The sequence below is a fragment of the Spermophilus citellus genome (genome assembly GCF_964194105.1).
Source record: "Spermophilus citellus genome assembly, chromosome: 10".
Lineage (NCBI taxonomy): Eukaryota > Metazoa > Chordata > Mammalia > Rodentia > Sciuridae > Spermophilus > Spermophilus citellus.
In genome coordinates, this window is record NC_138197.1 from 137,288,449 (window position 1) to 137,309,297 (window position 20,849).

The window sequence follows — 20,849 nt, forward strand, 5'->3', positions numbered from 1 at the left end:
GGGCAGGAGTTCAGAAGTCTGAGGATGGGCTCAGGCATCAGGCCACACAGCCAGAGTGGAAGGTCTACAAAAGGGTTTATTTCCTTCTGGCCAGATGGGCACACCAAATGTCTGGTTCACACTCCAGGTTGGGTTGGCAGGAAAATCCATGATGAGCACCCCCAGGAGAGATGATGTCCCTGGGTCAAAGCCCACTGCCCTTCCTCTCCTTTTCTTGAGCTGACCTCTGCACAGTCCAGAGCAGGCAGGGCTCAGAGGCCAGCACTTGACCCTGAGCCATAACATCTCTGAGCTTTTTGCTGCGCCCTGTTGGAAGGGACCACTGCTCCAGAGCCCAAGGCCCAAGGCCAGCTATAAAGCCCACTGTCCCAGGGAAACAGGAGGTGATGGGAGTTCGTGTTCCATTCCAGGATAGGTAGAGGTACTGTGCAGACAGCGAGGATGCTCCAGGGTCACCTAAGGTCAAGATGCTCTGGGAGCACCTAAGAGCAGGGATACAGACTTGGGAAAAGAGGGAGTCCACTCACAGAGGGGGTCTACTCGGCCTCTCCAAGCAGCTGCCCTAGGATGTAAGTTCCAGGCAAGGCCACAGTGATAATCAGGATCCCTCCCAGTGAAGGGAGGCTAAGGCATGAGGCTCCCAGCCAGAGTTCTTAGCATATTCCTATGTCACCCAGGGGTCTTCACAGGGCCGTCTCCTTGGGAACCCTAGCACCCAGCTGCCTGGGAGGCTTGAAGCTTAGCACTTCTTTATAAGTGACACCTGCAGAGGGACAAGAGACAGAGCAGACAGTCAGCCTCTGCTCTCACTGGAGGACAGAGGCCAGAACCTCATGGGGCTTTCTTCTTATCCTAACTAGGCCAGCCCACCTAGGGAAAGTCTGCATGAGAACTGCTATAAAGCCGGCCGTCCCAGGGAAACAGGAGGTGATGGGAGTTCGTGTTCCCTCCCAGGGGCTGGGCCACGTGTCCTCCGTGGCCTCTTGTAAAAGCAAAAGCTCCTAGCCACAGTGTATGTGGGCGGAAACCACAGAGAGGATCCTGAGGTCTATGGTTTTCATGTTATCTTGTTTAGCACCAGAAACTTTTCATAAGCACATGAGAGCAGAAGGGTGGAGCTCCTGCTGAGGCACAGAGGAACACTGCATCCCTAAGGACTGTGACCTGGAAACCCCAGCCTGTCCAGCCCCTCCACCCCAGATTGCAGGACCAAAGCCCCAGGTCGAGGAGATCAATAGGATGAAGCTTGGCACTCGGTCGCACACCTTGGTGCCTGGCATCAGACATTTCTGTCCCCCAGGCTGCATCTGCAGAACAGCCTTCCAGGGGCAGGCAGGGGACTGGGGAAGATTCCCTGAGGTCAGCCTGAGGTCAGCCCTCAAAGATGAAGGGAGCAGGCTGGGGCTGGGGCTGAGTGGTCTAGCACCTGCTTAGCACATATGAGGCACTGGGTTCAATTCTCAGCACCACATAAAATCAATCAATAAATAATAAAATAAAGGCATTGTGTCATCTACAACTAAAAAAAAAAAATGAAGGGAGGGCCCTCTGTGTCAGGGGACAGTCAGCACGTAGCTGCCGGTGCTGAGCACAGCCTTGGAGAGGTGTGGGCTTTGGCCCTGGGGCCTGTAGGCAGGATATGAAAAGTGTGCAGTTGCCCAGGTGAGAGGGGTCCTGAAACCAGCAAGAAGAGGTGAGAACCATTTCAAGAGTTATGAGCGGAGAGGCCTGAGGACAAGCAGATGGATGTGGAGGGGCTCCAATTGGCAGGATCTCTGGCCTAGACTTGGGAGAGGCTAGGTAGCCCAATGAGGGAGGCTGAGCTAGCAGGCTTGGGGGCTGGGAGAGGCCAGTGGGCACTGCTGCCCTGAGCTCAGACCTGCTCTGCATAGCTCCTGGGATACATCCTGTGCCAATCTTTGTGTGGAGCCTCTGCCAGGAACACCCCTCCTCACAGCCTTCCGCCCTAGCCAGAGGTCACCCTGAACAAGTCCTACAGCCCATGCTGCCCTCTGATCTCCTGTCCTCTTCCTCACTTGACCTGCCACCCAAGAACATAGGTTAGGGGCCCAGGGCACACAAGGGCCCAACACGGGCCCCATGGGGAGCCCCACTCACGCTTCCACTCATCCAGGGTGCGGTCCACATCATCAAAGGAATCGTCATACTTCTGGGCCTTGGGTTCGTCCTCTGTGTCGTGCAGGGACTCAAAGTATGGGTGGGCCAGTGCCTCAGCCGCCGTCACCCGCTGCTCTGCATCCAGCACCAGCATCTTCTCCAGGAGATCCACAGCTGGGGGAGGAGGCATCAGGCCCACCAGGTTGCTTTGTGCCCCAGCACCCAGGACCCCCACCCAACTCAGACCTACCCAGAGGGCTTGCATGGGTCAGGACAGAGGCAAAATCCTTCTTCTCCAGCTCAGGGAGGCCCTTCATGTAGTTCTTAGCCTATATAGGAAGAATGGTGAGGGGCCAGCTCCCAGGCCCAGGTCCAGCTGGCCTGCCCACTCCCTACCAACCTCCGCACTCTGCAGCTTCTGCACAAACTCAGCAGGAGGTGTTCCTGTCACCTTCATGATCTCCTTCAGCTGGTCCAGGTCTGCATGGAGGTCAGGAGCACAGCACCGGCCAGAGGGCAGGACCCATACCACCACCCACCTCCCCAGCTTCATGATGCCCACTAGGGAGGATACGGTCATTGCCCTTAAACAGTATCTTCCCTGTAATCATCTCCGCCATGATGCAGCCCACCGACCAGATGTCCACTGAGACAGAAGCTCTGTCAGTGCCCCAAAGGCAGGGGGACGAACAGGCACACGAGGGGCAGGGGGCATAGGAACACAGACACAGGGGAAGGTAGGAGGAGAACACAGACATGGAGCAAGGGAGGGCATGTACACTCAGGCCAGGCAGGTTCACCCTGCCCACAGCCTCCTGGGGAGCAGTGGCCATGGGGCTCCCCGTGAAGAACCAGGTGGGAGGTAGATGCAGCATGGGTCTCCAGGCATGAAGGGAGGCCTCTCACCTGTCTGTGTGTAGCGCATCCAATTCAAGATGACCTCAGGTGCCCGGTACCACCGGGTCACCACATACCCTGTCATCTCACTGTCTGCTTGCCTGGCCAGACCAAAGTCCAGGATCTGAGGAAGAATTGGGGTGGGGCTGAGGGAACCCCTGAGAAGTGGACAGGCCACTGTTGCCCCGGAGACCCTAAGGGAGCAGGACTCGAAGCCTCCATCCTGGGACTCTGCCACTTAGCCTTGGACCCCAAGGTGCCTCCTGGTGGCTAATGCACCCAGCCTAACCCACCTCAGGAGCAGGGGTCACCCTGTTGACCTGTGGAGGGCCTTCACAGCCCTGCCCTGGGTCAGACATCAGACTGGGGACACCTGCCCTTCACCTAAGTAAGGATGAAGCGTGCTCAGTGCCTCCCCACCAAGTGTCTGTGGCCCCCACTGCTTGGCTCCTGCCTGGGTCTGAGGGTATGTAGGCGGCTGGGCAGATGGAGAAGGAGCCCTGCACCCTGCCCAGCAAACCTTCAGCTCACAGTCCTCGTTCACAGCCAGGTTGCCAGGCTTCAGGTCCTGGGGCAGAGAAAAGGTGGCCACTGTGTCCTGCCTGCCAGAGCATGTACCATCCAAGGGCCTGGGCAGCACCTCAACTAGGGCCACCAGGCGAGGCTTGGCCCCTGGCCCCCAAAGACCTTCAAGGAAGAGTAGAGGGACGGGGCCCCAGGGCAGACTTCTGACAGGCTGTGCCTGGGGTGTTGTGTGCACCTCCACATCAGACCACACTGTACCCACCTGACAGGTAAGAACCGAGTCCGGGATAAAACCCCTCTTGTGCCCACACAACCAGGGAGGGGCAGTCAGGTGGCCTCCCACCCCTGCCAGGACTCACCCTGTGGATGACACCAGCAGCATGGATATACTGTGGGAAAGAGGGGATCAGCTCACAGGCCCTCCGTGCCACCATGCCCTATTCCACCCACCTCCCTGCAGCCACCCTGCAGGCCTCACCCTCAGCCCCTTCAGCATCTGATACGCCAGGAACTGGACTCGATCCTCACTCAGGGTCTCGTGCTTCATGAGTTTGCCCAGGTCAGTGCCCATGAATGGCATCACAAGGTAGCTGCAGAAGGGACACCCCAGTACAGTCAGCAGGCAGGGCCAGCCTCAGGATCTGGGCTGGGCCCAGGCTCAAACCCTAGAAGACCCTGCCCCAGCAGGTACTCCTCAAGGGGTACCCTGTAGCACCCAGTCCTCACTGGATCTCAGGGTCCTGCTGCCCTCCCAGTCCACTCAATGCCCCTGCCATACCAAGCCTCACTCATCATTGGTCAGTGACCCCCACCAGTCAGTGAGCAATGGCCTCATCTTTTCCAGCACATTCCCACCCTCCCTCCCACCTACCCTGCCTGGAATGTCTGGTGGGGAAGGAATCGCTCCTTGGGGTTTTGTCGTTATTAAACCCGTGGCCTCACCCCTGCTAGACAAGGGCTCTGCCACTGAGCAGAAGTCCTGCTTTTTTTGTTTGTTCATTTCGTTGGTACCAGGGATTGAATGCAGGGGTATTTAACCACTGAGCCACATCCCCAGCCTATTTAGTTTTTTTATTTTGAGACAAGAACTCATTAAGTTGCTGAGGGGTCTTGTTAAATTGCTGAGACTGGCTTTGAACTTGTGATCCTCCTGCCTCAGGCTCCTGAGTTGCTGGGATTATAGCATGCACCACCATGACTTGGCTGTTTTGTTTTTTTGGAGACAGGGTTTTGCTGTAATGCCAAGGCTGGCCTCGAACTTATGATCCTTCTGCGTCAGCCTCTGGATAAACTGAGATCACAGGCTCATGCCACTGTACCCAGCTGTGATAGGGATTTTGGACTTCCATCTGAAGAGTGCTGCCTGCTAGGCAAGGGCTAGGGTTGGGCCTTGAAGGCCACTAGACACAAGGCCTTACAGGCAGGGGAGGAGGGAGTCTGGGGCCGAGGTGGGGACCTCAGACATCTGGGCCAGAGAGATGACAGGCAGGTAGAGGGAACATGACATCAGCACCCTCCAGAGAACACTGGACCAGTGGGGGCCTTGACCTCTGACAAGCAACAAGTAGCCTGCTGCCCTCTCCAGCCCTTCCCAGACCTACTGTGACCTCGGCCCACAGCAATGCCAGCGTGGGCTGGCCAGCTGCAGGGCAAGCTCAGCAGGGCAGAGACAGGGTGGGTACTTTCGCCGCCTCTGACCCATCTGCCAACAAAGGTCAGCAGCTCTGGTTTCGAGGCACACACCAGGTGCCAGAGTCTGAAGCACGGGACCTGCTTGTTCACAAACACTGGGTCCAGGGTTCACACCTCCAACATGAAGGGCCCAGGCGCCAGGCTGGAGGGAAGAGGAAGCCCCAGCTCTTCCCAGGCCTGCCAGTGTCGGTGGGTCCCAAGAACACGGGAAGGTGTGCAGTAGGCTGTGATGTGAGTGGGGGATGGGCTATGTGCCCCTGGACCCCCATTCATGCTATGGGGAGAAGGCCCCCCCAAGACCACCCAAAACATGAAGCCAGCACCCAGGAGCCACCTGTCCCCCTCCCACCCCTGGCCAGCCCAGGTCAGTACTCACAAGTCTGTGAAGTCATCCAGGGTCTCATCAGGAGTGAACACATCCAGCAGCCCAATCACCTGCAGGGCAGAGGGCCGGGTGGTGTCAAGGACATACAGAGGATGCAGGGTTTTGGGACACACCGCAGGTAGCACTGCACTAAGGCAGGAAGCCCCCCCTGCAGCTGTCCTTGTCTCCTTGTACTGTGCCCACTGGCAGTGTGGCCAAGCACTGGTATACTTGCCCACAGACACAGGCTATTTTTGGGTGGTGACAGCCGGGATTCTCTGGGAGAGAGGCAGTCCTAAGTCTGGGCTGGATCCAAGCAGTCCTCGGGCACCAGCTCTTGGCCCTCCCTCCCTGTCCCTCTCCCCAGCCAAGTAGACCCAGGACCAGGGTGGGAACATCAGGTAGCTCCTTCCTGGGTTCATGCCTCTGCTGTCGAGACTAAGTGGCAGACCTGGTTCCTGCAGATAAACAGCAGACAGGCAACGTGACAATGGCAGTTCCAGCACTTGGGGGTAATGGGGTCTTTAGAGGCCCACGAAGCCCTCCTGAAGGAGGACTGCATATGTCAGCAGCCTGAGGGGCAGGTGGATGTGCCAGTAGAGGCCAGGCACATGGTGGCCAAGACAGGAGGGAGAACACTCTAGGATTTGAGTAACAGAGGGGAGGCCAGGTGGCTGAGGCCCAGGCCAGGGGAGAATGGAGGAGAGGCCGGAGGAAGCCCAGCAGGACCTCACACACACACCAGAGGAAGGATGAATTTGATCTGAAGAGCCACTTTAGAAGGGTTGAAACCCAGGTGTGATGCTGAACATGACCTTCTGGCTGCAGTGTAGGAACAGAGTGGAACACAGAAACAGTGGAACCAAAATGGAAAGGCAACTGGGTGACCACAGCACTTAAAGCCAGACCCATGGGCAGAAACATGGATGGGTGAAGCCAAGGGCCTGGTGGGCAGATGGAGCAGCAGACATGACCCGAGAACTGGGGACCAGGAGCACTGGAAGAGCTCTAGAAAGAAGAGGAACAGTGTCCATCTGACCTCTGTAGTGTGGACTATGGCCCAGAGCAAGGGGCCAGGGTTTGAGAAGAGAAAGCCTGAAATGGCTAAGGGGGGAACAGGGGGCAGCACTAGGGTCTGTGGCAGCTCCCTGTCCCCACTGAGTGGAGCACCCAGCCTCTCCGAGCCTCAGTCTCCTCATGGGAAGGTAGATCACAATCGGCAGAACCTCCCAGCTTGTGTTCAGGACATTCTGGATGCAGCAATGCCCAGCTGTGGGCACTCAGGAGCATGGCAGAGTGACGCCAGCACAGACTGGGTCAGAGGTGGGAGGTGACTGAGGAGGAGGCCCAGAGCCCTTGGTTAAACAGAGGACATGGATAGGTCCCTGGGTGGGAGTGGGTAGAAGTGGGAGGCTGGATGAAACCAAAGATGGAGGTGGCTGAACTTGTGGGATGAGGCCCAAGTGTGATTGGGGGGTGGAAGGGTACCCCAAGTGGACTGAACACAGAAAGGGAGCCAACCAAGCCCAAGGCTGGAAAGGACACAGGGAGCCAGGAAAAATAAAGAACCCACCAGAGGGGTCAAGTGGCATTGGCCAGGAATCAAGGGGTCAGTTTGATGGTGGACACAGGGACCTCATGTTCCCAGGGGGCTGGTGGCTCTGGTGACCCAGAAGGGGCCAGAACATCCGTCAGGAGCCAAGGTGTGGGTGTCCAGACTGGGGTGGAAGGGACAGAACTCAGAGGCTATACTCACAATGACCATGTGAGAAGCCCAGGGGCAACCATGTGTGGTGTCCCATGGGCAAGGCTGGAAATAAGATGGCTTTCTCCATTGGCGACCCAATTATACCCCCAACAAAACGTCAGCTCCCTAAACCCCTCATCCAGAGTCTGCACTGCTCGCAGGTGACAGCCACAGTGCCTGACCCCAGCACTCTGCCTGCCTTGCATTCCCAGCACCCCCCCCCCACGCCCCGGGAGTAGAAGGCTCCAAAGTGGACAGGAGAAGAGCTAGTGGCTGGAGAAGCCACCTGCCGTGGGGAAGAGGGGAAGTGCCTCCTCCAGGAGAACCCTCCTCCCACCACCCTGGAGGTAGGCTTTGGAGTGAGACCTGGAGGAAGCCCCAGGCTGGAGCAAGTCGCCCTGCCCTGGCCAGGGCCTGAGCTGAGGAGCCAGATGTGGCCCCGGGACCAAGTTGAGGAGTTGAGGAGGGACTGGGCTTGGGGGGAGTCGTGACCCACAGGAAGTGGCGGGGCTGTGTCCCCACTGCGCTGCTCCGACCGCCCGTCCTGGGTCAGAGGGTCTGGTCCGCCCGGGGGAGACTGACGCGGGGGCAGGGCTGGCGGGGGGGCCGGCCCCGCGCGCGACTCACGTTCTCGTGGCGCATGTGCTTCAGGAGGCGCAGCTCGCGGTAGGCGCGCTTGGCGAAGAGCTCTGACTGGAAGGGCCGGTACAGCTTCTTGATGGCCACCTTGGTGCCCGTGCGACTGTCCACGGCCGAGCTGCGGGGCGGACGGCTTAGCGGGAGGGCCGGGCCGCCCCGCCCCGCCGCCCCGCCGCCGCCCGGCGCGCGCTCACCACACGGCGCCGTAGGCCCCCGAGCCCACGGGCTGCAGGTCCTGGTACACGGCGCGCACCTCCCAGGCCGTCTGGGTCACCTCTTGGCGGTAGAAGCCCTTGCGGGCGGGCGGCGGCGAAGTCATCGCGGGCCGGGCGCCGCCCCGCCGCGGCTCCACGGGACCGGGCTCTGCGGACGCCCCCGCAGTCGCCCGGAGCTACCGCGCGACCCGGCCCGCTCCGCGCTGCCCGCCGCTGGGGCCGCTCCGCGCGCGCCCTGCTCCAGAGGCCGTCGCCCGGGGCTCTCCCGAGGCGCCGACCCCCGCCCCGCGGGCGCTCACGGCCCCTCCCCCGCCCACGGACCAACCGGCCCCGGGGCCCCGCGCACGTGACGCCCCCGCCCGCTCGCCGGCCCCTCCGGAAACCCGAGGCGGCCGCCGGGGGGGAGGGCCTGAGGCTGGGGGAAGGGGGAGGGAGGCCGCCCCGTGGCTTGGGCCGGACCTGACACCCTGGCCGGCCTCCGCCCCCCCGCGGGACTTCCCAGCCCTGGTGTCTTAGCGGGAGTCTCTCTGGGCTCCAGTCCTTACTGTCCTCTTCCCAGGGCACTAAGCCCATCCTAGGCAGCCTGAGTCCACCTGGCTCCTCACCCCCACCCCGGATCACTCTCCATCTGTCCAGACTCCACTCCTGCCCCACCCCTACCCTGCCCCCTATCCCTGAGGGCCCTGGACCCTGGGTTCTCAGTGTCAGCTCCCTGCGGTGCCCCCAAGGATGCCTCATCCCAGAAGCTAACCCACCCATCCCCAGGAGTCTTGACCTGCAGACATCCCTCCTTCCACATGGAGGAGGATGGGTTCTGTGTCTGCCTTTCTCGGGTTGTATCCTCAACTCCTGGCCACCAGCCCCCAGCTTCCCCATGCAGGAGCCAGAGGGGCTGGTCCTATAGATCCCCCTTTTCACCCCCAACTCCTCCTCTCCCCCACCTATCTTACTGGTTATCTGCTCCAGGCATTTTCTAGGTTTGTGCCTTGTCTGTTCCATCCCCTGCCTAGCTTGTCCTTCAAAGGCAGGCTGAGCCTCAGTCACTTGTAAAGGTGTTCCCACATACAGGGTAAAGAAGGGACCTGCTTGGGCCTACAACCTACCCCTCCTTGTAGGTATCCTCTCTGGGTCTGGCCCAATGCTGAACCAGATGCTTCTGGAGGACAAAGCCCCTACCCCTCCCACAGCTCAGTGACCCAGGTCTGAAGAGGGAATATGGGGTCCACCCCAGGAGCCCACTGGACTGGTGGGTAACAGGATCCCCAGGGCCCCCTCTCTGCCCTCTGTGCCCCCCGCCTGCCTGTCATGAATCAGCAGCTCAGCAAGGCCAGGCCAGAGCAGCTTTACACCTGGGCTGCAGCCGGTGATCTGGCAAATTCGTGAGCTGGTGACAAGAGCAAGCAGGGGCAGCTTAGGGCCACTCAGACCACCACTGCCTATATCCTGTGTCCTTCCTGCCCTGGACTGCCTCAGTCGAAACCCCCACCCACTCCAGGCAGCTTCTTTAGGAAGGAATCGCCTTCCTAGCCCTGTGGGGACCCAAGGGTCCAGGGGCAAACTAGGCTGTGGAGGTGGGGTCACGTACCCAGTTCTGCTCCCCTTCTCCACCCTCAAACACTGGATTTGGAACAGCCTGGCCTCTGAGGTTCTCCCCAGGACATCCCTCACACTGACCAGGCCTCCAAGACCTAGAGTGTCCCCACATGTGAGCTGCAATAACAGCAGCTATGGTGTGAGTCCCTAGGTTAAAGAGGCCTCTCTATCCCTAACCAGGAAGGAAAGGAAAGCCTTTTCCTCTACCCCATTCAATACCCGAGGAAGGGCAGGTCTTTGTTCTCAGAGACATCTAAATGATGCCTGTGTGGTCTCCTTGACCACTGAGGGAGGGAGGGTATGAGTGTGAGCCAGGAGCCAAACCCACCTAAGGGATTCCCCCACCAAGCCGCTGGGGTCAGTGTTTGAGTGGCTATCACACCCTGTTCCCCGTGGAGCTCCCTACCCTCACCTTCCCTGGCCTCTTGGGTTTCAGACCCTTCAGGGAGCAGAGAAGGTGCCAGATGTCTGATGGTCTCACTGGAGGACCAAGGGGGCTGGCCAGTACAGAATTCTGGGGGGCAAGGCCAGTTGGAGATGTGTGAAGCATGGAGGTCCAGCCACCCCCTCCAGGCAAAGGGATAGTAGGGGACAGAAGGTTTGGGGCCTGAACACAAACTGAGCAAGAGGAAACCCCTTTATTGTGCACCTCTGGGGGTGCAGGCACTTGACATCCAGAACTTCCTGGGTCCCTGGAGGCAAGAGGTCACTGCCTCTCCAGGGAGGAGCCACACCCCCAGCAGATCTCCAAGCAGGATCCTGTCCCAGAGTTTACGTGGTCAGCTCCTTTCTGGGAGAAGGGAAGATGAGGACTGACCCACAGACCTGAGTACCCTGATCTCCTGCTGTAGGGCCACAACAGTGGGCAGAGGTAGAAGCAGGCAAAGGTTTGTCAGCTTTGGGCCAGGGGCCAGGAGTGTCCAAATCAGCATCCGTGTACTGTCTGCTTTAGCCTCCTCAAGGCTAGACCTCCTGCTCATCAGCTTTCTGGCTGGCACTGTACCTGCAGGCCTCAGGAACTTGCTGAAGCCTCCCTGCCCGAGGAGAAAGCCCCAGCTTTTGCCCACAGGGGTGCCCCTGGGCCCCCAGAGCCCTAACATGGTACCTACCAAGGTCTCAACACCCCTTGGGAATCTGGAACTGGGGGAGGACAGTGACCACTGTGACTCCTCCAACTCACACCTCTTGCCAGACACGGCTGCTAGGCCTCAGGTACCTACAGATTCACACATAAGCACACACTTGCACATGTCCCGACATGTGAACACAAGAGTGCGTACTCCTACACACATGCCACAGGCAAACACAGGGCTGCAAGCAGCTGTGGACTGGACATCTGGTGGTGGTCTCCACCCTGCCACCCCCCAGCTAGACCCTGCCCATCCTGCCTCAGCTCAGCAATTCCTAGGGCAGTGCCCCACTTACAGGTTGGGCAGCTTAACTACTGAAACTCTCCCTCTGAGTCTCCAGGGGCCCTGCCCATTCACCCTCATCCCCTCGCAGACCCTATGAGTCTGATCTGGAGAGATAGTTACACTCCTCAGGGGGATCCCCAATGGCACCCAGATCCCACAGAGTGAGATCCTGAGGGAGAGCCTGATAGGTTGGAGAGGACGGGAGGACTAAGGTAGGCCCAGGGACACTTCTGCCCAGACTCTTGACACATGGCAGACACCTGGGCCTACACTCCTGCATTCATGTGTGTATAGATTCCCCTTGAGGCAAAGGGTCCCAGGAGCAGGGTCAGGTCTGAGGAAAAGGCCAGGCTCAGGACCATGTGTTGGAGCGTGGCTGCTGGGCAGCGCCTCATTGCTCAATCTCTAGGCTGCCACTCGGCTGCGGTGGCTCTGGGGGCTTGAAGCTGAGGACTTCCTGGTAAGTGAGCTCTGGAGGAGGTGAAAGAAAAGGGTGAATTTGTACTTTCCTCAGCCCAGCCCCCGCACCTGCTTGATCTATGCCCACCACCCTCTAAAAGCAGCTTCAACTCAGGTTGAGAATCAGAACCTGCCCTATGCTGCCCCCACCTCTGCTGGAGACACACACACACACACACACACACACACACACACATCTCCACTTGCTCCGCTCTGGGTGGAGGACAGACCATGCTGGGGAGAAACTGGAGAATTTCCTGCAGGAAACAGGCAAAACCCTGCTCTGGAGAACACAGTCCTCAGGCCCCTGAGCCCCACGACCCCTCCCATGCCCCTGCCCACCCTTCCACTCCTCCACCGTGCGCTCCGTGGCCTCAATGCTTTCATCATAGGGCTCAGCCTCTGGCTCATCATCTGGGTCGTGGTACTGGCTGAAATATGCATGGGCCAGTGCCTCAGCTGCACTGACCCTCTGGTCACTGTCCAGCACCAGCATCCTTCCAAGAAGGTCTACAGCTGCAGAAGGGGCAGTGGGGATGGGGGTGAGCTCCATGTCCAGGATCAGATGTGGAGCCCAGCCTAGCCCCAGGGTCAGTCCTCACCCAGGGGGTTGGCTCCATGAAAGATGCTGCTGAGGTCCTTCTGGGGCATGGGGGGCAAGGACTGGATGTATGTCCGGGCCTGGGGGCACATGAGAAGAGCCTGAGAGGACTGTTCATCTCCAGCTTCTAGACCCAGGAGACCACAGACCTCCTCCCTCATGGGATCAGATGGCTCCAGCACCTGCAGGAGATAAGTCCCAAGAGTTCCCTGCACCCCACTCCCCTCTACTGCCCATGGCCAGAACAGTTTGTTGTGTGCTGTGATTTTGTCCTCACTGAGCCTTGTGCCAGGAAATCCCTCCTCATTCTCCCATTCCCCCCTGAAGGGGCTGGGTGTCTAACCTGGGCTCTGTGCCACCCTGCCCATACTCTCCACACCACCCATTCCCTGAGGCTTGGTCAGCAGAGGAAGCTGGTGGCTGACTGGGCACTGACTCACATGCTCCGAGGATATCTTTGCCAGAACCTCAGGGCTGGGTGTGCCCACCACTTCCATGATGCGCTTCAGCTGGTCAATGTCTACCTGGCTCAGGAAACACCGTCCGGCAAGCTGTGGACCTTTACCAGCCCCTACACCCCAGAATTTGGAGCCTGTTGTCCTGCAGCTGAGGGCAGTGAGCCCAAGGTTGTATGGCATAGAGCAGAGGAAGTGAGACTGCCGGAGAGGGCTAAAGCCCACCCCCGCCCTGCTCCCCAACCTGGACTAAGGATACAGTCATTCCCTGGGAAGAGGGCTTTTCCCTGGAGCAATTCAGCCATGATGCAACCCACAGACCAGATGTCCACTGTTGGGGGAGGAGGGAAGAGCCTATCAGTATGCTCACACGAAGTCCCCCCTCTGGAGGTAGGGAGGAGTCATCCCAGTAACCCTCAAGTCACAGGTAGGCCCAAAGACTAGCAGGGTCCTTCCTTCTCTATACCCTGCCCTGAAAAGGGGAGAGGTGGGTCCCACCAGCCAGAGGATACCCTCCACCATGGTCCAGGCTCCTCTGAAAGCAGCCCCCAGATCTTGTCTGCCCCTCTTTGGCCTCATTCCCACCACTCTGCCACCCTCCCCAGCATTGGTGTGCCTCTGCCGGCCCTTTCTAGTCAAGTACCCTCACGGACCAGGGTTGACAGCACCTGTCTGATTGTAATGCATCCAATTGAGCATGATCTCGGGTGCCCGGTACCAGCGTGTGGCCACGTATCCCGTCATCTCCTCATCGGCCTGGCGGGCCAGCCCAAAGTCCAGGATCTGAAGCGACCACAGACGTTCTCTAGGTCCCTCCATGTGAACCCCCAGAGGGCCCACCCACCCCACGCCCCTCACCCTGAGCTCGCAGTCCTCGTTCACCGCCACGTTGCTGGGCTTCAGGTCCTGCGGGGTGGGCGGGGCGTCAGCGGAGGCCGGAACCCCGCAGACCGTACCCTCCACCGCACCGCACCTACCCGGTGGATGATCCCGGCCGAATGTATGTACTACGGGAGAGGAAAGGCCGTGGTGAGCCCAGGGCCCCTCGGTGTCTCGCACCCAGACCTCAGTCAGGGTAAGAAGGGCCCAGCGCCTCACCTTCAGCCCACGCAGCAGCTGGTAAACCAGGAACTGGACATGCTCATCGCTCAGCGCCTGGCACTTAACGATATTGTTCAGGTCGGCGCCCATGAGGGTGGTCACCAAGTACCTGCCATGAGATCAGGGGTCAGGACAGAGCTTGCCTCTGTTCCTGGACGAGCTCTCCCAGCCACCACGGCGCCAGTCCAGCTGCTCACACTTCGCTGAAGTCCTCGATGGAGGTGGCTGGTGTGAAGACGTCCAGAAGCCCAATGACCTAGGTGGGAGCGGAGGCAGCTCACGGTCCAGAGGCCGGGCAGCGCCCGAGGTGAGGACCAGGTGAGGACCAGCCGGGTCCTCGGGTGGACCCTGCAGGGGAGTGCCTCCCAGAGGCTCCGCCCCCTCCCTGCTGGTCCGGCCCAGCCCTGGCGGACCCCCAGAGAGCCACTGGGCCATCCCAGGCGCCCTCCCTCCCACCGCCCGGGACGGCCGGCTCACATTCTCGTGGTTCAGGTGTTTGAGCAGCCGCAGCTCGCGGTAGGTCCTCCGCGCGTGGATCAGCGACTGGAAGGGGCGCGACAGCTTTTTCACTGCCACCTTCTGGCGCAGCCGTGAGTCGTAGGCTGAACTGCAAGGCGGGCAGGTGAGAGGGTGCAGCCCGGGCCGCTGGACCTTTCCGCGCTGAGCCCTGGGCAGAGGGCCGCAGGCAGTGCTCCGCAGGTGGGTCTGGCCTTAGAGGCACGCTCCGCGCCTGCTCCCCGGCTGCCTCACCCTTGATTCTCACCCACACCCCTCACGCATGCTCCAGGAAGGAGTCTTCAGGTCACCACCAAACAGCGGTCTCCTGTGGGGCCTGGGTCTTCTCTTGGCCGGCGACTCTCGCCCCTAACCCAGACCCCTCTCACAGCGAGGCCTGGGCATGGAAAAATCCACCAGGAAAGCAGCCACTGCCGCTCCCGCGGTACCCCACGGCCCCTGGCCCCCCACCCTTGAATCCCGTGAGCAGGGAGGTTCACTACAGAATTTAGAGCCAACTCTAAGCCCCTAGAATCCCCATACCTCTGCTTATTTAAAATACAAGGGGAGTGACAGTCTAGTTGCTCATTTAAAAGTTAGGTGCATCCTAATTTTTAAATGAGCAACTAGACTGTAGGAAATGTCCAGCTGAAGGGGACTAGGGGCCCACAGAACGAACATCCCCTTGTTCAGACCCACTCCCTAGAGTTCTGATCCTCCACCTCCGCACCGCCTTCTCAGCCATCTACCCCATTCACTGGAGAGGATGCAGTCATCATCATCATCCACAATCACAAATAGACAGAGTCCCCCATCCTCTGCTGGTCCCTCATGATAAGAGCTCAGCTATGAACCATCTGCATGAGTCTGTCAGCAATGCCTTTGCACAGCCTGTTCCCCTGGCTGATACTTGTCCCTTATCTCCCTTATCTCTCTCGCACCTCTATTCCTTTCAGGACTATCCCCCTCCAGAAAGTGAAGATAGCCCCCTGCCCCCCCGCCCCCCAGCACACTGTAGGCAGGGCCTGCTGGGTCTGGGATGCTCATTTGCAGGGTAGTAGAAAGCCCCTATCAGAGGCAGGGGAAGGTCCAAGTCACTCCTGGTGTCTGGATGAGGCAGTTGTCCCTCATGTGGGGCTTCAGATCCTTTTGTCTGATTGCATCTGTGCAATCAAGTGGGAGAGAACTGGTATCTGGTCATCAGCCTCAGCAGTGGAACTGGGCAGACACAGGGCCAGAGAGGCAGCCTCACTTGGAGAATTCAACACCTCCCAGGGGCTCCTAGATGCGACTCCTAAGGTGAGTCCAGTGAGGGAGTCCCTCTAGAACTACTTCCACATCTTCCCTACTCTTTCTGCCCTTGAGTCTTAGAGATGAAGATAGAGCCCTGCCCTGGGATAGACAGGACTTGCTGGAGGCTTCTGATGGCAGGCAAGCAAGAGCTGAAGATGTGAGCCTGCTGCAAGCTCCTGGGAACTGGCCGGAAGGGATGTGAGACACCCACTTCTACCCTGCAGAGCCTGACAGCCCCTGCCTTCTTCCCCAACACGATCTACCGTGGACAGCAGCTACTTGACACTGGCCTCACAAGGATCCCGAGCACTTCTCAATGTCCGTTGCCTTGATCAACCTCACTGTGGGCCTTGCAGCAGCAATTACGGTTTCTCTAAGCACCTTTCAGCAGGTGCCTACAGGAAAGGGGCACCTGGCCACAGCACCCATCAAGTCTATCCTCTGGGCCTCAGACTCTAGCTGCTGGAACTGTAGTCCGTTTCCTCGGTGGGGACCAGATTGGGTGGGGTATAGACACCACCTAAGGATTACAGGAGGAATGGTAGGCGTCTCTGCTCAAGCCTAAACCCGGTAAGAAGCTGAAACACCCACAAAAGCGGGGGAGGGGCATGACACACAGGGCTGAAGCCATTCTCAGGGAGAGGTCTTGACCTCCTCCACTGGCCTCTCCCTTTTCAAATAATAGCGCCTGTCTGGGACGCGGGAAATCTGCTAGACTCTGGGGGCGGCTGGCCTTGGCCCAAGAGAGTCCCGGAGGGCTGCTTGGACATTTAGGGCCACGGAAGACCGGCCCTCCCGTCAGCTGTGACGCCACAGGATTCCGCCCCAGCGGGGGACACTCGAGATCTGCAGGGCCGTAGGGCGACCCCCGCCCTGCCGAGGCGCGTCTGGGAGGAAAGTTTCCTCCGCGCCCTCCCCCATTCACTCCTCGGGGCGCGCCGGCCGGGGGCGGAGACAGTGCGAGGCCCCTCCCCACGCCCGGCACCGGCGCGGCGCGGTGCGGGGAGGGGGCGCGCGCTCGGTCCCGCCCCGGCCCCCACCTGCCCCGCCCCGCCCCTACCAGACGGAGCCGTAGGCGCCGGAGCCCACCGGGCGCAGACCCTGCAGCCGCTGCGGCACCTCCCACACGGTCTTGTTCAGCTCCTGCCGGTAGAAACCGGCGCGCGGGCCCGACATGTCCGGAGCCGAGGCTGGCGCGGGCGCAACCCAGCGCCCAGCCCGCGCCCAGCCCGCGCCGCGCCGCGCCGCGCAGAGCGGGGGGCGGCGGCGGGGCGGGGCCAGGGCCGGGGCGGAGCCCGGCGGATTTCCCGGGCTGGGGGTTCCCGGAGGCCACGCGCCGCTTCCTGCCCCTCGGGGACAGTCACAGAGCGGAAGCCTGCCCTCCCCGGGGCGGCGAGGAGCCCGCCTGTCGCCCCCGCGTCCACCGCCCAGGCCGCGTACTGCCCTGGTTCTCACCGCAGCCTGGCCGCCGCCCCTCCCGCAGCCCGTGCAGCCTCCATCTCAGCCTCTTCCTCAGAAATGAGGGAGCCTCACGGCGAGGCCTGGGCGGGTCCTGGGAAATGTTTTCACCAAGAAGAAAACACGGCCCGTAAAAACGGAACGGCCACCGCAAGGCGCGTCAGAAACTCCCGCACCAGCCTTCCTTGGCCAGGCCCCTCTGCTGGGTCCTGGGCAGTGGAGGACGCCTGGCCCTGGCGACGGCGGTTGGCCTCTTGGAACACCTGCCTGAGTCTGACCTCGGTCTCCTCCGGAAGCCTCTCCGCCGGGCTCGCCCCTGACCTTGGCCCCACCGCCTCCTGGGAGGGGTGAGTCCACGGGCCAGGCCAGTCAGCACCAGGGACAGCGGCGGCACCAGGGGTCCTCTGGGGTGTGGTGGCCACCAGGAACGGTCCTCAAGTGGGTCTTGTTTGGTGCCGGGAACCTTGCCCGCTCCTGAAACGGCCTCAGCTCTCCCGGGAAGCCCGCACAGAGTGGGGGGCCGCCCCTCGGGCAGAGTGACCAAGCGAGCGCACAGCAGAGGCAGGCCGGGCTCTAAAGCACGGCCAGAGGGTGGCTTTTATGACCAGTGGGGATGCTCCCCACGTTCCAGCAAGGCCTCGTGGGAGTGTTAGCTCAGGACTACTTTTATTACGACCTAAAAATGACCGGGAATGGGGGGAGCATTGCCCCTTGAAGAAAGGGCTCCTGACCCTAGGCCGTGGGGGAGCAGCGGGCGTCCAGGAGAGGAGGGGAGCTGTGTGGCTGGGTCGCCCCTCCCAAGAAACCAGGAAATCATACTCTGAGTTGCCCGAATTTATAGTTTAAAAACAAATTTCAATAGGGCTGGGGCTGTAGCTCAGTAGCAGAGCGCTTCTCTAGCATGCTTGAGGCACTGGCTTTGATCCTCAGCACCACATAAAAAGTAAATAAAATAAAGGCATTCTTTTCATCTACAACTACAAAAAAATTGGAAAAATAATGAAAATAAAAATAAAATGTTTTAATGTGAAATCCGATTTTTAAATAAAAATTAGGACTGGAGTGTAGCTCAGTAGTAAAACATTTGCCCAGCATGCATAAGGCCCTGAATTCGATACCCATTGCCGCAAAAAATAAAAAAATAATTTACTAAATAAACACTTGGCGCTGGTGGCGGTGGCTCACCCCTGCAATCCCAGCAGTTTGGGAGGCTGAGACAGGAAGATGGCAAGTTCGACGCCAGCCTCAGCAATTTAGCAAGGCCCTATGCAACTTAGTGAGACCCTGTCTCAAAAATAAAAAGCGGTGGGGATGTAGCTCAGTGTGTAAGTGCCTCTGGATTCAAATCCCGGTACCAAAAATAAATAAATGGAACCAATGAAAACAAGTGCACGCAGTAACAAGCCAAACAGGCATATCTGCCCCAAATCCGCACTGTGGGGTGCGCGCAAGTAGAAGGAAGCCTCAGTGTGCCCTGGGCCAAACTGATCCCCCCCCCCCCCCCCCCCCGCACCTGAAGAAGAGCCGGTGTCAGTTCTGGAGCCTCCTGGCCCGCCCTGCCCCAGCTGGGGGTCCTAGCAGCGCCTCTCTCGGGGGCGGGCCGAGGTTTTGTGCGGAGTAAAAGAGCTTCAGCTGAAGACCGTGGAGGCGGAGGCGGAGCCGAACCCCGGCAGTGGGGAAGGGAGCCGCCTTGGTCTGAGTCTCCCCGCCGGAGGGGTGGGGATGCATTCCCAGGACGGCGAGGACTGAGGGGATGGGGAGATGACTGCACTCCAGGGAACCCCTCCCTAAGTCCTAGAGGCAGAACTGAGCGTGGAGCCACCTCCCTGCGGGCCAGGTGCCCCCACCTTCTCCATGGTGTGCTGCCGGGTGGGGGGGATTCTCATCCCTTGGCAAACTTGCTGGGATCCCCCACTGTGCCTGCCAGCTAGTCGCCCAGTGTCTTCTGGGGCTGGCATGAGATCTACGACTGGGGGAAAGGACCGCTGGAATTTCAGGTGGTGGGTGCTGGAGGCCCCCCCAAGGAGAGAGACCCTCAGATCCTGGCAGAGGTCAGGGAAGGCCCCTGGAGGGGTGACAACAGTAGCAGGCTGGGCCAAGCCTCCAGTCAGCCCTGAGGTGAGAACAGGACAGAGGTCACACTTGGTATATCCAGGAAAGAAGGCAGAGTCCAGAAGGTGAACAGCTCTTACTGTGCCCTTGGGGGTGGCCTACCCAGGTGTCAGTCAACCTGCTGACAGTGCACATCATGAAGATAGACTCAGCCCCCTGAAACCTGACCCCTGGCCTCATTTAAGTAACTTCTTGGGGCTGGGGATGTGGCTCAAGCGGTAGCGCGCTTGCCTGGCATGCGTGCGGCCCGGGTGCGATCCTCAGCACCACATACCAACAAAGATGTTGTGTCCGCCGAAAACTAAAAAATAAATATTAAAAATTCTCTCTCTCACTCTCTCTTTAAAAAAAAATTATTTCTCTCTCTCTCTCTCTAAAAAAATAAATAACTTCTCCTCAATAAAAGGGGTCAGAGTCTGCTTTCGATGTCTCACTTTCTTCGGACCCTTAAGGTCAGAGGAGCTGTCACAGCGACCCCAAAGAAAAAGGTATTTGTGCCTCTTGTGTGGTTATTTTGCGCAGCCCAGTTAAACTGGAGTGACCCCTGAGCCTTTTAGTCACGAGAGCAGAAACCCGGCACCCCTCCTTTGTCTACTTCCCCTGCTGGTCCAGGACCCCTTCACTGTCAGCTGTGACAGCTTGATGGTCAGTTTGCCCCTCAGCTCTCCTGGGTGGGCTTCTGCCTGTGGTCAGGATGAATTTCCTAAAGACAAACCTGGCATGAGAGGCTGATTTCAGGGACAACTCAGTTAAGGTCATTAAGGTTACCCATGACCTCTTCCCCATACCCACCTCTCCCCCTTCCCACTACACTGGGAGGAAAATGGGAAAGGGACACCACGACAGGTCACCCCTGGATCTGTCGGCATTCTGCCCACTCAAGTCTGGCCTACCCACCCCCACGAGCCTCCAAACCAATGCCTCTCTGGCCCCACCTAAGGACAGGCCCTGAATCTCTTCGTACAACCTACCTATCCTCCAAGGGGTGGGGGTGAGGGTGTGCTGAGGGCCATTGCCAAGTAGGAATGACGCATCGAAATTTCCTTGCCAGCGTACCCCATGTTGCTTAGAGGACATTTGCTGGGACATTGCATGTATGCTTTAGTAAGGTGACCTTGCTCAAGGACCAGGGCAGATCCGGGTTTAGAGCTGATCAGGTTTTAGGGAGTATCCCATCCTTGGGTTTAGGGAAGTTCCAGGTTTAAGTTGTATCCTGCTGCCTCAGGCACGCCCGATCCTTGAGTTCCCGTTGAGTTCTCGCGAGATTCAGAAAGTATTGGAAAAGAAAGCCTTGTGGAGTAGGTGAATTGGGCGGCAGTAGAACTGGGATTTCCGGAGAACGTGTTTGTAGAGGCTGGTGTGAGTTTGGGAATAAAGGATTGCTGTTTGAATCTACAAGGTGTGTGGTGGCTCGTGATTCTTGTGCCCAGCCAAGACATTGGCAACGGTGGAACCCCACCTAGAGCTGCACCCCACCTAGAGAGTCTCACCATCCAGTGCAAGGAGCAAAGGCAGCTGGGCAGGGCCCAGACTGGAGGCTAGGCCTCCAGGTTCCTGGGCCTCTCCCTGAACACCCCCAGGTCAGCACTCCCAGACCACACCTTGTTCACCCCTGTTCTCAGCAGCATCTTGTTCCGATTTCCCTAATCAGCCAGGTCTCTGGGAAGCAG

General features: G+C 59.3%; 2 protein-coding genes across 3 annotated transcripts; both read right to left on the reverse strand.

Annotated features, from left to right (window-relative positions):
• Positions 1–56: 56 nt before the first annotated feature.
• Positions 57–8,426, reverse strand: MAPK12 (mitogen-activated protein kinase 12). Of its 2 annotated transcripts, XM_081310030.1 has the most exons (12): positions 8,177–8,426; positions 7,971–8,100; positions 5,609–5,667; positions 4,019–4,130; positions 3,900–3,929; positions 3,536–3,583; positions 3,025–3,139; positions 2,693–2,764; positions 2,519–2,598; positions 2,369–2,447; positions 2,119–2,292; positions 57–763 (listed from the first exon to the last, which is right to left on the reverse strand). In XM_081310030.1, exons 1-12 carry the CDS (start codon positions 8,299–8,301, stop codon positions 684–686), a joined length of 1,104 nt encoding a protein of 367 aa, XP_081166156.1. In that variant the 5' UTR covers positions 8,302–8,426; the 3' UTR covers positions 57–683. The 2 variants fall into 2 exon arrangements, with proteins under 2 accessions (XP_081166156.1, XP_081166157.1); XM_081310031.1 differs by lacking the exon at positions 3,536–3,583.
• A 1,972-nt stretch (positions 8,427–10,398) lies between these two features.
• On the reverse strand, positions 10,399–17,058 carry MAPK11 (mitogen-activated protein kinase 11). The gene is made up of 12 exons (XM_081310032.1): positions 16,670–17,058; positions 14,299–14,428; positions 14,019–14,077; positions 13,819–13,930; positions 13,698–13,727; positions 13,579–13,626; positions 13,389–13,503; positions 12,980–13,051; positions 12,706–12,785; positions 12,267–12,345; positions 12,007–12,180; positions 10,399–11,676 (listed from the first exon to the last, which is right to left on the reverse strand). Exons 1-12 carry the CDS (start codon positions 16,783–16,785, stop codon positions 11,597–11,599), a joined length of 1,095 nt encoding a protein of 364 aa, XP_081166158.1. The 5' UTR covers positions 16,786–17,058; the 3' UTR covers positions 10,399–11,596.
• Positions 17,059–20,849: the final 3,791 nt, after the last annotated feature.

What these genes read in the sequence shown, in the direction of transcription:
- MAPK12 (XM_081310030.1), bottom strand. Translation starts at nt 8,301, where the DNA reads ATGACTTCGCCGCCGCCCGCCCGCAAGGGCTTCTACCGCCAAGAGGTG. An exon ending in GATGCGCTACACACAGACAG is followed by an intron (nt 2,765 to 3,024) that starts GTGAGAGGCCTC and finishes CTTCTGTCTCAG; the next exon opens with TGGACATCTGGTCGGTGGGC. An exon ending in AGAAGCTGCAGAGTGCGGAG is followed by an intron (nt 2,448 to 2,518) that starts GTTGGTAGGGAG and finishes CTTCCTATATAG; the next exon opens with GCTAAGAACTACATGAAGGG.
- MAPK11 (XM_081310032.1), bottom strand. Translation starts at nt 16,785, where the DNA reads ATGTCGGGCCCGCGCGCCGGTTTCTACCGGCAGGAGCTGAACAAGACC. An exon ending in CGGCCGGGATCATCCACCGG is followed by an intron (nt 13,627 to 13,697) that starts GTAGGTGCGGTG and finishes CCCACCCCGCAG; the next exon opens with GACCTGAAGCCCAGCAACGT. An exon ending in CAAAGATATCCTCGGAGCAT is followed by an intron (nt 12,346 to 12,705) that starts GTGAGTCAGTGC and finishes ATGTGCCCCCAG; the next exon opens with GCCCGGACATACATCCAGTC.